Raw genomic sequence first — 13966 nt, 5'->3', positions numbered from 1 at the left:
AGTACTATCAGAACTTTAATAATTACAGGGGATATAAAGGGTTACGTCCAAATATTTAATATTTTTTATTTCTTGACAAAACTGCTGGGAAAGACCAAAACCAACAAGGCCAGGTCTATTTACAAAGAGTTGTTTCTACACAGGCTCTTTGCATTTGGTAGTATGGACTAAAATTCAAAGCAGTGTTTTTGACTTTGACTCTTCTTTGAACTTGCACCTCCTCGTCTAGGATTGAAATCAATATGAATTCCTCTAAGCAACCACTGTCTGCCATGCCCACAACAAGCCGAATATGCCAAAAAAGGCTCTAACTTACAGTACGGTGTAAAGATTGTATAGAAACAATGAAAAACTCTGCTAACACTGAAACGCTCGATATCAAACCTGAAACTTCAGCATCCTGTGGAGGACTTTGCTGCTTTATCACCCAGTTTAAAATGCTTAGGAAAGTAATCAAGAAGTAATCAAGTTAAATATGCTACATTACTGGTGAAGAAACTGAAACACTTGCATTGTTTATTTATTGTCTTTTACTTATTTAGTCTAGAAAAGTTAAAACTATGTTATTTGCAGCCGTGTGCCAATCACAGTAGGGTCGAGCTGCCTAAGAATACAGAATTCTGGCCTTTTCAAGAGATACCTGATCATCAGACTCTATAAGTGAACTCAAATACAGATAGTGGAGGTTTCTATGCCAGGACACTCACACTCAAAAAAAAGGCACTACAGAAAAAGTTGCTTTAACTGTGATGTAAAGCCACAGGAAAAAGTACAGCAGGACCTGAAGAACATGATCACAAATCTCATGCACCATGCCAAATGTCCAGTGATGCTCTAGATAAGTGTTTTTTTTTTGTTTTTTTTTAATCCAGCGCGAGCATGCCAACATATCTTCGCTGACTCATCTCACCTTGAGCTCGTACTCCTCCCGGGTGTCACTCTCGCTTCTGACGTCCTGCTTCAGGTCCATGTCATCTTTGAATGGCTGAGTGGAGGGAGAGAGGGAAACAGAGGGCAGAAACTAAACCATCAAACAACGAAACACACACACGGAAAGAGGGAGGGTGAAAAAGGAAAGGAGGAAGAAGAGAGGGAGGGGAGAGGAAAACAGAGTTTCAGGTTTTGAATCCCATGAGACCGGAAGACGAGAAACGGTTAGTTGTTGGAGAAAAAGGTGTTTTTGCCCGAGCTTTAAAACCGCGTCAGAGGAGCTGCGTCGATTAGATTCTCCAGGACTTCCGGGGTTGAATTCTCCTCTAAAAGGAACAAAATGTTAAAATGAGTGTGTGTCTGTATATTTGTTTATTATTTCTGTGTTTTTTTGTGTGCACAAATATGTGTGCATTGAGGAAAAACTGTGTATTTTTTCCCTCATTTAGTTTTTCTCCTGTATCTATGCGTGAATGTCATGTCCTTGTTTCTCCTCATATGTGTCTGTACACATGCTTCATTGTGCTTTATTGATTTTGAGTCGAGTGTGTGCGCGCATATACTTTGACATCTTTTTTATGGATTTGTGTTTTTAGTGTGTGTTTAGTGAGGCCTTGTGTGTGTGTATTTGTTCCCATTGTGTGAGTGTGAGAATGTCTGTGTGTGCCTCTCCTGCCAAGTCGCCTTTAGTGTCAGTGTATCTGTACATTTAAGGCCATTGACCCATACGCCTCCTCTCCACGGCCCCCGGTGACTCAGATGGGAGTCTACTCACAGAGTACATAGCCTTGACCATCCGGGTTGCTGTGGAGACGTTGGCCGCCTCCTCCTCCAGGCTGTGAGTTTCTTTGTTCACCGTTTCTACCTTGATGTCTGGTTTACCGAGGGTGACACCCCTTCGACCTGGAAGAAAAACACAACCACCGGTTATAATGTGTGGTAATGTTAAGATAAATGATTGACTTCTTTTTCAGTCTAGCTAGAAAAGTAGCAAGAAAAGAAAACTTCAGCATTATTTTTTGTTTTAAATTTGTTCAGCTTGCCTGGTTCATTATTTGCCTTGGCATGCTGACAGCCTTAAAAGAAATGAAAAATATCACAACATGAACTCTAAAGATGTGACAGTGAAAGAATATGCTAAAATATCTCTACTCTACTTGGGCAATAATTTCTTCATCAGGGGTTGTTTTGATTAAAATTTATAAGAAAGATAAATATCGTTTCAGCAGATGTCTCTGTCTGCAAATCCAAGGATGATTCATTATTTGCTTTGTTGTCTTTTATATACGAACTTCTCAGTTTTAACCACCTTTGTCCTTTCCTTGTAGGTGTGATATTAGTTTTTTCTTATTTGTTTATGTGGTTATCATTTTGTATTCTGTGTCTATGTGTATTCTTTCATAGTTTGTGTATCTTGGTATACTGTCGTTGTTAATCCATCTGCTTGGCTGGACATTGTATTTTCGTAGGGTGGCCCTGAGAGGCTAAACGGACTGCAACTTAAGAAAACACCAGCAATAAGAAAAACGCTGTAAAAGCACACAAAACACAACGGAAATAGGACAAACGAAGACGGGAATAGGAAAAAACAGATTTCCAAAAGGGAAAGTGTTTCTGGGGAGACAATAAACCGATGGACCAGTTGCAGGAACCCAAAACATGGTAGGTGTGTTTTGTCACGATTCATATAATACTTATGACGGATTTTAGGCTAATACTTAGGCTAACACACTTACCTCTCATCTTTTCTTTCCTCACAAAACCGATAGATCCTCCACTTCTTTTAAGTGTCTCCCAGCGCTATTAGCATATTTTGGTTCCTGCAACTGGTCCGTCGGGTTATTGTCTCCCCAGAAACACTTCCCTTGAGCGTTTGGAAATCTGTTTTTTTCCTATTTCTGTTTTCGTTTTTCCTATTTCTGTTTTGTTTTTTCCTATTTCCGTTGTCGTTTTGTGTGCTATTGCAGTATTTTTCTTATTGCTGGTGTTTTCTTAAGTTGCAGTCCGTTTGGCCTCTCAGGGCCACCGTAGTTTCGTGTTTCTGACTTCAGCAGCTTAGTTTTCTAAAAGTAGACGCTGTGGAAGTGTCTGAATATTTTTTTTAAAGCGTTCAGAACAAATAGCATACCATGTGAAGAATCTAATTTTTTTAGCCACTTTTTCTCAAAAACAAGCAGCTACACAGGTGGATTTGAAATAAAAACAAAATGATGACGTCCTTTACGTGTAGACTTTCAGCTTCACTGTAGGAATTACAGTCATTTAATAAATATTTTTCCATTTATATGGCTCAAAAGTAATTGGACAAACTGTCATAATTTTAAATGTTGGGAAAGTTTTTAATACCTGGATGAGATTCTTTTGCAGTCAATGAATGCCTGAAGTCTCAGCCCTGAGTTATGTTTCCTTCCTGCAGCGTTTCAGTCTCAGTTGCTGCTCATTTTTGGGTCATTCTGCATTCCTTTTTTACAGTTTTAATAAATGAGAAGCTGCTCTGTTGAGTTGAGATCAGGTGACTGTCTTGGCCATTCCACAATATCAATTTTTTTTACTTTGAGAAACTCTTTTGCAGCATGCTTTGGCTCAGTATCCATTTGCACAGGCCCGTGCTATAACATTAAACTTGGTAAAAGTCAACCTAAAATGTTGATATTAAATATACTTACTGTGTGCAAATGGCTTTATTGAGCTAGGATAACGCTGTCTTGTCTATAACTGCAAACATGTAAATATTAGGGCAATAAAAGAAGTGTATTTCTATACTGCCTCATGCAACCTAAAAGTCTCAACTCAACATGCTTCAGTCGCAAAGCAGTCAATATTTGTCAGCACAAACAACTCACTTCCACAGCCAGAAACCTTAAAAGCAGAGATTTAAATCTGTGAAGTGTCGCGCTGCATCGTAGACGACAAATGAAAGACTGTTTATCTGGAGCCACAGAGATGTTTGTTTGAGTTTCTATTTCCAAACGGTGTCTTTTCTGTAGAGGTGTTATCAGCTCTGAACCAGAAAAAAATACACTCTTATCCACAGAAAATCCCTCTGGGGACTCTGCCAGTCACCTTCACTGTCTTTCCCACTTCTTTATTTGAGATGGAGCAGCTCAAAATTAAACAACTAAGAGACGCCGCTTGTTTTTAGCTCCCCGTTTAACAGAAGCGTGATTTGTGTTCATAAACACTAATTGGATTGCTGCAGGCTGTAGAAATAACATATAGGAATTCATAATTTAAATACTATTCACCTCTGAATGCTCTTGTTTTCTGCTCTGTTGTTTATGTACTTTATCTAGCGTAGAAGCAGCTTATAAATATAAGTCAAAAGAATTAAAAGGGAAATGTACAGTAGGCGTCTTAAGGCAGTTTGCCATATTATATGAATATTCATTAATATCGCTTGCTATATGGCTGGCAAGTGTCCCTTTTTTCCAGGAAAAGCAGAATGACAGTTGTAGAGAGTGGATAAAAGAAAGACTGATAGACACACACACAATATAAGTGTGTGCATGCCCCTACACAAACACATTAGAGAGCGACTGTGTGCACTCACTGCCTTTGCGTTGGCGGTACAGGAAGAAGGCGAGCGCCAGTAGAAAAATAAGCAGCAGAATGGAGGAGCCCACCGTGCCACCAGCGATAATTCCCACTGGAACAATATCTGAAACAAACACATGCAGAAAAAGGGTATGGGGTTGAGGGACAGCTGCTGCCTCATTGTTACAGAAACCTGCGCGGATGCAGCGTCGTTTAAGCACAAATCCACTGGTGTTCTAGCTTAATATTGAATCTCTGAGGGCTGCTTCTGTTGATAAGGCGCAGAAGCAGCACCAGTCAGACGAGGAATGAAATGCTTTAAGTGAACATGTGAGGGGAAAATCCAGGCTCCGTCTTTTTTTCTCGCTTTCAAAGATGTTTGGGAGATTTTCTGAAGCCGGCGAAATCTGACAGTTGAAACAATAACAGTTTGACAGAGCATGGAGAAGCCATTTTCTCAATGTAATGTGGCATACCAAGCTCTGGCAATAAAATATGTAACCATCCAGAATGGACTAACAACACTATCTATCTGTTCTCTGGCTGAGGCCACAGCTTAATAATCTTGTTCAAGGGCATTTGAGCTTGTAAGAAAGAGAAGAACATCTTGTTCGGGGACATTAAGTTCCCCGTCTGATTTTTTTCCCTGTAAACAAATTCAGCGCTTAAAAACTCAGCTGTTTGCCTTCATCGCAAAACAAACAACAAAGCACACAACCAACCGTCATCAAATTTGGAATTAAGTTTCTTAATTCTTATGATGAAAATTACGTGATATTGCCTTTTTTCAGTTGAGCCACACACATAGATGAGTGAGGAGCATCTAGAAATGAAGAGATATAGAAATTTTTTAAATGAAACATCCAGTTGATATTTCATTCTTTATATTAATATTTTGTTGATGTAAATTCCTGTTGCGTATCACAAAAAGCTCACCCAGAAAAAAAAATTATTCAGGGTATTTAAAGCCCAACAAATTAATTTAACACCTTCCTAATAAATTATTTCCAAAGCTAATTTTTTTGGAAAAATTGGAAAGCTGGAGTATTTCTCACAAAGTTTGCCACATCCGAATGATTTATACAGAAACGCCACAACTGGAAGCCAACAATGAGAACTTTGCAACTCATAAATTTAACTACAGTTAAAGCATTTTGCATTCACAAATGGCTTCCCCCAGAAAAGTCCAGTGTAATGTTAACATCCAACCATGGATGTTAACATTACACTGGACAGAAAAGTCCAGTGTAATGTTAACATCCATGGTTGCTACATATAATCTTTGTCTTCTTCTATGCTTTTGTTTTATGTATGTAAACTTCCACAAAGCAGTAGCCAAACAGAAAACATAATTCTAGCATTAAACTAGGAAGGCAGGAAGGGTTTTGTGCTTCTGCCAGTGGAGTAGTTGTGTATCTATGTGTTTGAAAAGACAAGAAGAGCAGCTCATGAAAATTAGATACACATTTATGATATATATAATAAATATTTTAATTCTGTTTACTAACTACTGCAATCTGCATTGATCACGTGCCACGGCAAGCTTCATCTGTGCTTTAAAGTTGAACAAAAAACGAAATGATTTTATTCACCCTAACCTAAAACCCTAACTTCAACACAGTCTCTCCATAATGATGCATTATGATTCCATTATGCTAATATTTGAATTGATAATAGCAAGTAAAGATGACTGTAGTTTATTTTCTGTAATGTGTCCATGTGAGGAGTACTCAGCATGACCACCATGTTCAACATATGTCCCCCCCCTCATACCTTTCTCCTCCAGTGTGATAATCATGGTGCCAGGTCCAAAGGAGTTCCAGGCAGTGCAGTTGTACGGGGAGTGGAAGTCTGACTCCATGACATTGTTGATGGTCAGGGTGGAGAGAACAGCCCCGCCTTGAGATGGAGGTTTACTCTGCTCCACTGTGTACCTCTCCATTAGTGTGCCTTTCTCTTTTTCCCAGACGTTTTCCTTCCACGCCCAAACCTGTAACAAAGATACCAAAGGCCTGACATCTAAACCTGGACAACCTGCCAGAGAAGAGGCCAAGGCTATCACACACAGCTGGTAAAATACATTTTAAGATGTCAGAAAAACATGTTGGAGTGAGCACTGGCTTTTGCATTTGTTCTGTTTCTTCAAAGCCTCTAAAAAAGCCGCCCAAGTGTACTTCAGTTTTAGATTAAGTTAAGAATAAAGACTTGATATATCTGTAAATATATAAATATGTGCCTAATCAACACATCTCCTCCAAGCTGTATTAATGTGATGCTGATCTAATCGCCAGCATCTGTAATTTGTTTGATTTTTATCTAAACTCCAACATTTTCTGCTGCAATCATCCACTTTAACCTCAGGGATCAATAATGCTGATTTCACTTTTTCACGATAGCCTCACATCGAGGGACGCACACACACGCGCGCGCGCGCGCACACGAGCAACAGATGGGCTGTTGTTAAGACGTGTTAAAAGAGGCAAAAGCGAGGAAATACATTTTAAGCTCGAAAGATTATATTTTCACACCCTGGTAACTGGTACACTATTCCCCAATTAAAATGTGTGCACAGAGTTTTCTGAGTGGGTGAGAAAACAGTTCTGCTTAAAAAGAAGAGACACACACAGTGCAGCAAGTGTACACGAGAGGTAAAAACTCGAGCAGGTTTTTCTACTTAAAATCTGCTGAGGTGGAATTCCCAGGGTATTAAATATAGAGCATGACAATATCAAATATACATACACCCAAATGTTGGGCTAATGTACCTCTTAACCTGGCTTGAAAAAATAAAAAGGCGAATGTCTTTAAAGACTCAACCAGGGACGTTTTCTGCAGAACGCTTCATTTTCTTTACTCTCTCTCTTTAATCGCACTTCCTCACAATAATTATGTTGCACCACCTTTGTCTGCATCTCTGTCCCTCTTTCTCCGTACACACACACTGCCCACACTTTTTCATACACACACACACACAGCATCATACTTCATATTTTATGAGTCCCTGTGTCTCTGCATTAAGCCTAGACTATAATGTCATATCACATTATACGCTCTGAGCTCTCTGCCAATGCAGCAGGGGGCTGAAGCTTTCTAAAAGCTCTGATTTCTGTCATGTCGGCGCTGCACAATTGGATAATTGACGCTGAAAGGTACAAAATTTTACTCTCCCTCCATCTCTCTCCTTCTCATTTCGATCTACTTCACCCCCACTCTCTCTGACTCATTCTAGCCTTCAAACTCAAATGGTGTAAGTGGCTTTATTTCAGTTCTTTTTGCTTCTTTTTGTGATATGAGCGCATACTGGTCATCGTATTCTTTTTGAAATTTTATATAGAAAGCCAGACCACTTATATTTTAACTTATATAAACCTCACTTTAAATTAAATTTGAGTTTGGTCAAGCATTGCCCTCAGTGACTGTCACTGAGAAAAACAGCACACACAGCTGGGATGGCAAATTCAGGCGGATACTCAATTACAGTTTTCCGGAAAGGCAATCTGAGAGAAAGCTTTCTTTTAAAAGAAAGGATGGTGCTTACTTTGAAAAGGACTGAACTGAGCTTCTGGTGCACAGCCTGATTCTGGATGCTGATTGTCTTTATATGAGGGTTTGAAATTTATGTGATTATGGTATTTGTAAGTCATACTGATGGTATTTCGTAAGAAAACTGAGTCAGTCTTTAGGAAAAATAGGAATAGGAAAAAGTGTTCATTTCACGAATCGCAGTCCTACATCTTTACAAAGTCACACCTGAGCTCAAAGGAAGACCTTTAACCCACACACAGCACTGGAGGAGGTGTGTGTTGTGTAATGCCTTACTCAAGGGTAACTGTATAAAAGCTGATACAAGATTCAAATCTTTCAGCAACACATCGCTGTAACCTTCCAATCAGGCGATAACCAGCTCTGAGTAATGATACATATGAGAGGGTCACAATATCATATCTGCATATGAATAATGTCGAATCTGTAGGAAAGGAGCACAGCATATGGTGACAGGTGGTGACTGGTTTCTATCTGTAGTCCAGTTGAGGTACACGTGTTATTAACAAGTCATGTTTACGTTTAAATAAATGCACCATTTTATTTATATATTTACAATTTTGCTCTGAATTCACAAATAATGAATACCTCACAGTCATGAACTCGATAGCTGTTATCAGGTTACTAGAGCCATCAGTCGGATATCCTGAATATCCTTATTAGCTGGTCTTACCAAAGGCTAAGTAGGTAAACTACCATATGAATAGTCAAAGGAGCTTGCAAAGAAAATCGTCTGGACTTCTTTAAGTTGCTTGAAGACATTTCACCTCTCATCCGAGAAGCTTCTTCAGTTCTAAGGTCAAATGGTGGGGAGTCCCAGATTTAAACCTAGTGGGAGTATCCCCCCATAGAGGAACAAAAGGACCCCCTGATGATCCTCTAATCGCCTGAGCCAAGGTGTGAAACTTCTTCAAGCAACTTAAAGAAGTCCAGACGCTTTTCTTTGCAAGCTCCTTTGACTACGATGACCTGGATGACTGAGAACCTTCACATACATATTATCATATGAAAACTTCAAGGTGAATATATCATAAATAAATTACATTTTTGCCAAAAGAAATCTATACCTACTTTTGTTTTTTTTTCCTTAATTGCAGAACACTTTTTACTCCTGTGTTGAAAAATGAGTCTTACATCATAATAAGAGGTTGGGATGATCAATACTTTGATTGATCCTGATATAACTAAACTACACCAAAGGTTGTAGACAGTGAAATGAATCTGAAACCAACACTTGGCTGTCTTTGTAATGTGATTGATTCCATCACTGTGAAACTTGTCACGTTTACAGTCGATTCCCAAAATAGAGGTACAAGCATCACTGCATCCCTGAGAGATGGTGGAGGATTCGGAGGAGATGATTCATTTAAAGAAACTTTAACATTTCTTGGTTCATTTTCTTTTATAATTTCATTTTTTTCCCCACATATTTGACTTTAAGAGAGCAGTAAACATGCATGTATGGTAGATATTGCAGGATTACACATGGATGTGAGCTTGGTCTTTTATTTGTAACAGCTAAAGACTTCCTGAAAGTTGACGTGCATCCACTGACTGACCGGAGCCAGTGTTTCACTGGTGAAATAGTGGTAATTTGAGTGTCCTACAAAACCTGTGCGGTGACATTTAAAGGCTTGTAGAAACAGCTTTGTCAATAATAGAAAAATATGTCGTAGCTATTTTGTGATGGTGTGAGAGTTACAGCCAATTTCATACCTGCCTGTCATACACCAATTTGTTGTGAATTGTAAAAACTGCAGGCACGTTTAGTTGTGATTTATTACTTGGATCGTTTAATATGTTTTTGAACATTAAAGTCAAAGTGATTTCCACTTTTTAATCACTTTTACTTTTCAATAAAAGGTCTTAAAATTTGCAACTCACCGCAAGCCATTCAAACACAAAACCTTTACAAATACTTGAGTAACATGTAACGTGTGGCGTCAATCGCAGCTGAATCGAATCTACTGCACTCCAACATCTCACTGGATCACGGTGCACAGTTTTGTGCGTGTGTCCTCTTTCTTTTCAGCCAAACACTACAGCAGCTGTTTTTGATGAGTCACACCTTCCACCACAGAGGAAGAACAGATTGTTCTCCCGTAATCATTGGAGAACAGTCGCTTATGTCGGTCTTTCGGCCTGTGTGACACAGGCTGGAGAGAGAAAGTAAAAATCATTTTGTTTTCGGGGTGGACGAGGCGTTGCCATCACGATTCTGTGTGAGGCAGATGCAATCTGAAAAGGTCAAGCACCTCTGCAGAAGATTACAACTTCCAAGGATGGACTTACAATCTTATCAGGTGGAGGGGTGCTGGCGATGTAACATTTGATCTCCCCTCTCTCCCCTCTGACAGCGTACTGAACCGGATCACTGGAGATGATAGGGGGGCCTGAACGGGTGAGATAGCACCAGGCAAAGAGAAAGAGAGAGAGAGAGGGATACATGCACAGAGAGGAGGATTACTACAATGAAGAAAAACTGTCATTCATAAAAATCATATTAATTCTTAGAATTAAGAGAGAACCCCAAAAAGCAAATGAGAATTTTTTTTTTCTTATATAGTGTCTGCTATTAGAGGACATTCTTCGGCACAAATAATTGCTTTATTAAGGAAAGAAAAGGTGTATTCTCTAGTATTAATACATCCCATAGACAGTTCTTCAACCTCTATACCTCTATATTTCAGACTGCATTGATTATAGTGTTTCCTAACTCTGGCTATGTGCTCGAAGATTGTACACAAAGAGTTTTAAAAAAGGCCAAGAAAAGCTGAAAGATGCATTCAGAGTCTGGTCATGCAGAAAATCCGTGAAATGTCTGTTGCAGGTGGGTAATTTTAATGGTAACAACAACTCTGAGCAAGTTGCAGAAAGATTTTGCTGTTATCTACTGCTTTTCACAAAAACACTCTGAGCAAAGTCCCTGAAAACCTGCTCGCTGCAATACTGTCACTCTCTATCACAGTGAATGAAAGACTGTTAACACAGCAACCGCACTGCAGTGCTCTCCTTTTCAGTAATGAAACCGGGCTAATAAAAGTAACACGCATGTAACGGCGCTTGCTCAAAATCAGAGTGGAAAATAAAGTTAATGTGAGGAAAATATTTAAAGCACTGACCTCTGTATTGATTCACAAGTTGAAAATAACATCCAGTCATCTTATTTTCAATTGTCATGCATGGATTTAATTACTGTGTTTCTGGACTTGACTGCAGTGGTTTTAATCATCAGTTCGAGCTCTCGCAACTGAATCCAGCTGAGGAAAAAACTCTGCTGCCCGGATTTTGATACTGGTACTAAAAAAATGATCACATTACTCCAGTGCTGGCAAATTTGCGCCGACTGCCTGTTAAATTCTCTATTGATTTTAAAATTTTATTAATTACTTTAAAGAACTAAACGGCCTTGCTCTGAAGTATATCAAAGACCTATTAACACCATATATGTCTCTCAATTTCCGCAGATTGGAGAAAGAGGCTCTGCTGTTTGCCATTGGAGCTGCCCGTGGATGATAACTTTTTAGTGTCTTTCATCTCTCTCTGTTCTTTGTTATTTCTCTTTTCTGCCATTTTGTTGCTATTTTAAACTCATTTAGCTTATTTTTATGTAAATATTATATTTGTAAGTTGATCAAATGTATGACACATGCAATCGTCAGATTAAAGTGTGATGCTGAACTATGAAACCAAAGCTGGTGTGCTATACAGTAACCGTGCTCTGCAGAAGTATAAATAGCTCCACTAAAACAATGCATCATGCTTTGCAGTGAGTCATGGGAACGAGGTGGATGGTACAAATACTTTACTGTGTTCACACTAAGTGTCTGATTAGTGAATGAGTGCCAAAATAATCACCAGATCATTAATAAAATGAAAAAAGCTTTTAGCTTTTCAGTTGCAAGGACATGCCAGTGATTTTCTTTTCTTGTTTGACCAGGAACTTGGCTATTTAGTGAAGATTTAAGGGGCATTTGTGAACTCTCTTTTTATCACTGTGTTCTTGGTGATTCAGTTTTGATTTATTAAGTACCTGCTGGCTGCTCTGTGAGATTTTGAAATATTGGGTTTTGGCCTGTTCATGACTGAAAAATTAGCTGATTAGATCATTTGGGTCACGCCGGAATAAATCAGGTCGGGTCGACAGGCCCGTACAGTACTGTGCTCCATTCGCTCAGTCTCTTCAGCTGTCAGAGCGATTCAGATTGATGCATGCTTACATTTAACACTAGATCAAATAAACACATCCTGCAGGTCTGTGTGGTTTCATTATTAAGAATTAGGGCTGTGCTTTGTGTAGGGAGATCTCTTTACAAATGTTGTGAGTTTTGCTAATATCGACACTTTTCTTGATAATGCAGAGTAAGTGAAGATTAACTGACCGTTGACAGTGAGCGTAACCTCGGTCTCTCCCACGCCAATTCGGGGCACGATGGCCTTGCAGACATACTGGCCTGCCTCAGCCTGGCTCACTGCTTTCAGATGCAGTTGGTTGTTGTTGCTTAGCACCTGGACGCAAGCACACAGGTAGGGAAAAAAACAGGCTGATGAAGAGGAAAAGAACAGAGATAAGCAGACTGGAGAGATGTTAAAAAAGGAGGTTGGAGGGAAGATGATCTATTTTTAATTCATATAGCATGTTGATTTACTTGGAGGGCACCATTAGTTTTTTTTCCCCTCAAGCTTTTTTTAACTTGTTAGCTAAAAATTAAAAATTTAAGATGGCTTTACAACTGAGCAAACATTAACAAAATCTAGGTCCTTAATATAGATGTGCTTATATATTATATGGTTAGGACTACAACTACATTAGCTGTTCTCACTTTATGATTTATATATTTCTGTAATTAATAAGTATTTATAGAAATAATACTTTAATCCATCATGAATGGGTGATTTTAGATTTAAGTTCAAAGGTAAAAATGTCTTTTTACCATGCTGGAACCCTTTTTAGTCCAGGTGAGAGTGAGAGGAGGGTTTCCAGACCACTTGCAGTTCAGAGTGACGTCTGCGTCCACATCCACTGTAACCGGCCTGGGCTCCACTACCAGTATGGGGCCAACTGAAAGAAAATAGCAATCCGATCACCAAATGAGCAACAAAAGGGTTCCTACCAAAGTCAAATGTATTTATATAGCTCCTTTCATACAAAGAAATTCAATGTGCTTTACAAAGACAAAAAGCAAAAAGCATTAGGACAAAACAAAAATACAATAATTACAATTATATTTTATGTAAAAGGTACAAAAACAAAATAGTTTTTAATCCGGATTTCAAAAAACTAATAGATTCTGCGCACCGAAGACCAGAAAAGCACTTTAAAGCCTGTTTACACTGCTTTGGTAGTTTTTGCACAAATTTTAAAATTCCCTTTTTAGTCTTTAAGGTTTACAAGTCTACATGCCCTTGCATCAGACGGCCTCTGAAAATGCTATTGTTTTATGAACTGGGAATGCCCCGCAGAGTCTCCGGTTCTTCTCTTTTATCTGTTCCTCAAAGCAAAACAACAAACATGTAGTGATGCTTTCAGCCATTACACTTCAAGCCACAGCATTACAGGGAGGTCAGAAGCAGCCCATTAGTACTATTATTAATGGCAGTAGTAAAATTAGTAGTACTAGTAGGAGTATTCACTTTTGCTGTTTTAATAGAATAAAGATTTTTATGTTAATGTATTGAAAATTTTAATTATGAAATTTTTTTTGTCAAACTTATTATTTTAGCTATTTTTATGATTTTCAGCAGTCTTCTACACTTTATATTGTATAGAACACATTATATACAATATATAGTACTACAACAATATAAAGTTTATTATCGTGTTTCTCTTTATCATAAAGCATCTTGAGGTGGCTGTTGAGTTGATTTGGTGCTACAAAAATAAAATTGAGTTGATTTTCATTTGATTCGTTTAAAAAAAAATATGCGATTACAAAGAAGTTTTATTACAGCAGAATTC

The 13966-nt window shown here is 38.5% G+C and overlaps 1 protein-coding gene across 2 annotated transcripts in view; it reads right to left on the bottom strand.

The window, feature by feature from the left end:
* The window catches only part of kirrel1b (kirre like nephrin family adhesion molecule 1b), an 82988-nt gene that overhangs the window by 7006 nt on the left and 62016 nt on the right, over window positions 1–13966 (bottom strand). Inside the window, exons 8-14 of one of the 2 annotated variants that reach the window (XM_087831530.1) lie at window positions 12942–13069; window positions 12390–12516; window positions 10300–10400; window positions 6238–6454; window positions 4481–4588; window positions 1706–1833; window positions 911–1021 (exon numbers count right to left, since the gene is read on the bottom strand). In XM_087831530.1, coding sequence (XP_087687656.1) covers window positions 911–1021; window positions 1706–1833; window positions 4481–4588; window positions 6238–6454; window positions 10300–10400; window positions 12390–12516; window positions 12942–13069 — 920 coding nt within the window. The remainder of the gene's footprint in view (window positions 1–910; window positions 1022–1705; window positions 1834–4480; window positions 4589–6237; window positions 6455–10299; window positions 10401–12389; window positions 12517–12941; window positions 13070–13966) is intronic. The other variant, XM_087831531.1, reaches the window with a different exon arrangement.

Source organism: Neolamprologus brichardi, chromosome 18 (genome assembly GCF_056152115.1).
Source record: "Neolamprologus brichardi isolate AB-2024 chromosome 18, ASM5615211v1, whole genome shotgun sequence".
Lineage (NCBI taxonomy): Eukaryota > Metazoa > Chordata > Actinopteri > Cichliformes > Cichlidae > Neolamprologus > Neolamprologus brichardi.
This window is presented reverse-complemented; position numbering and strand designations above follow the sequence as displayed.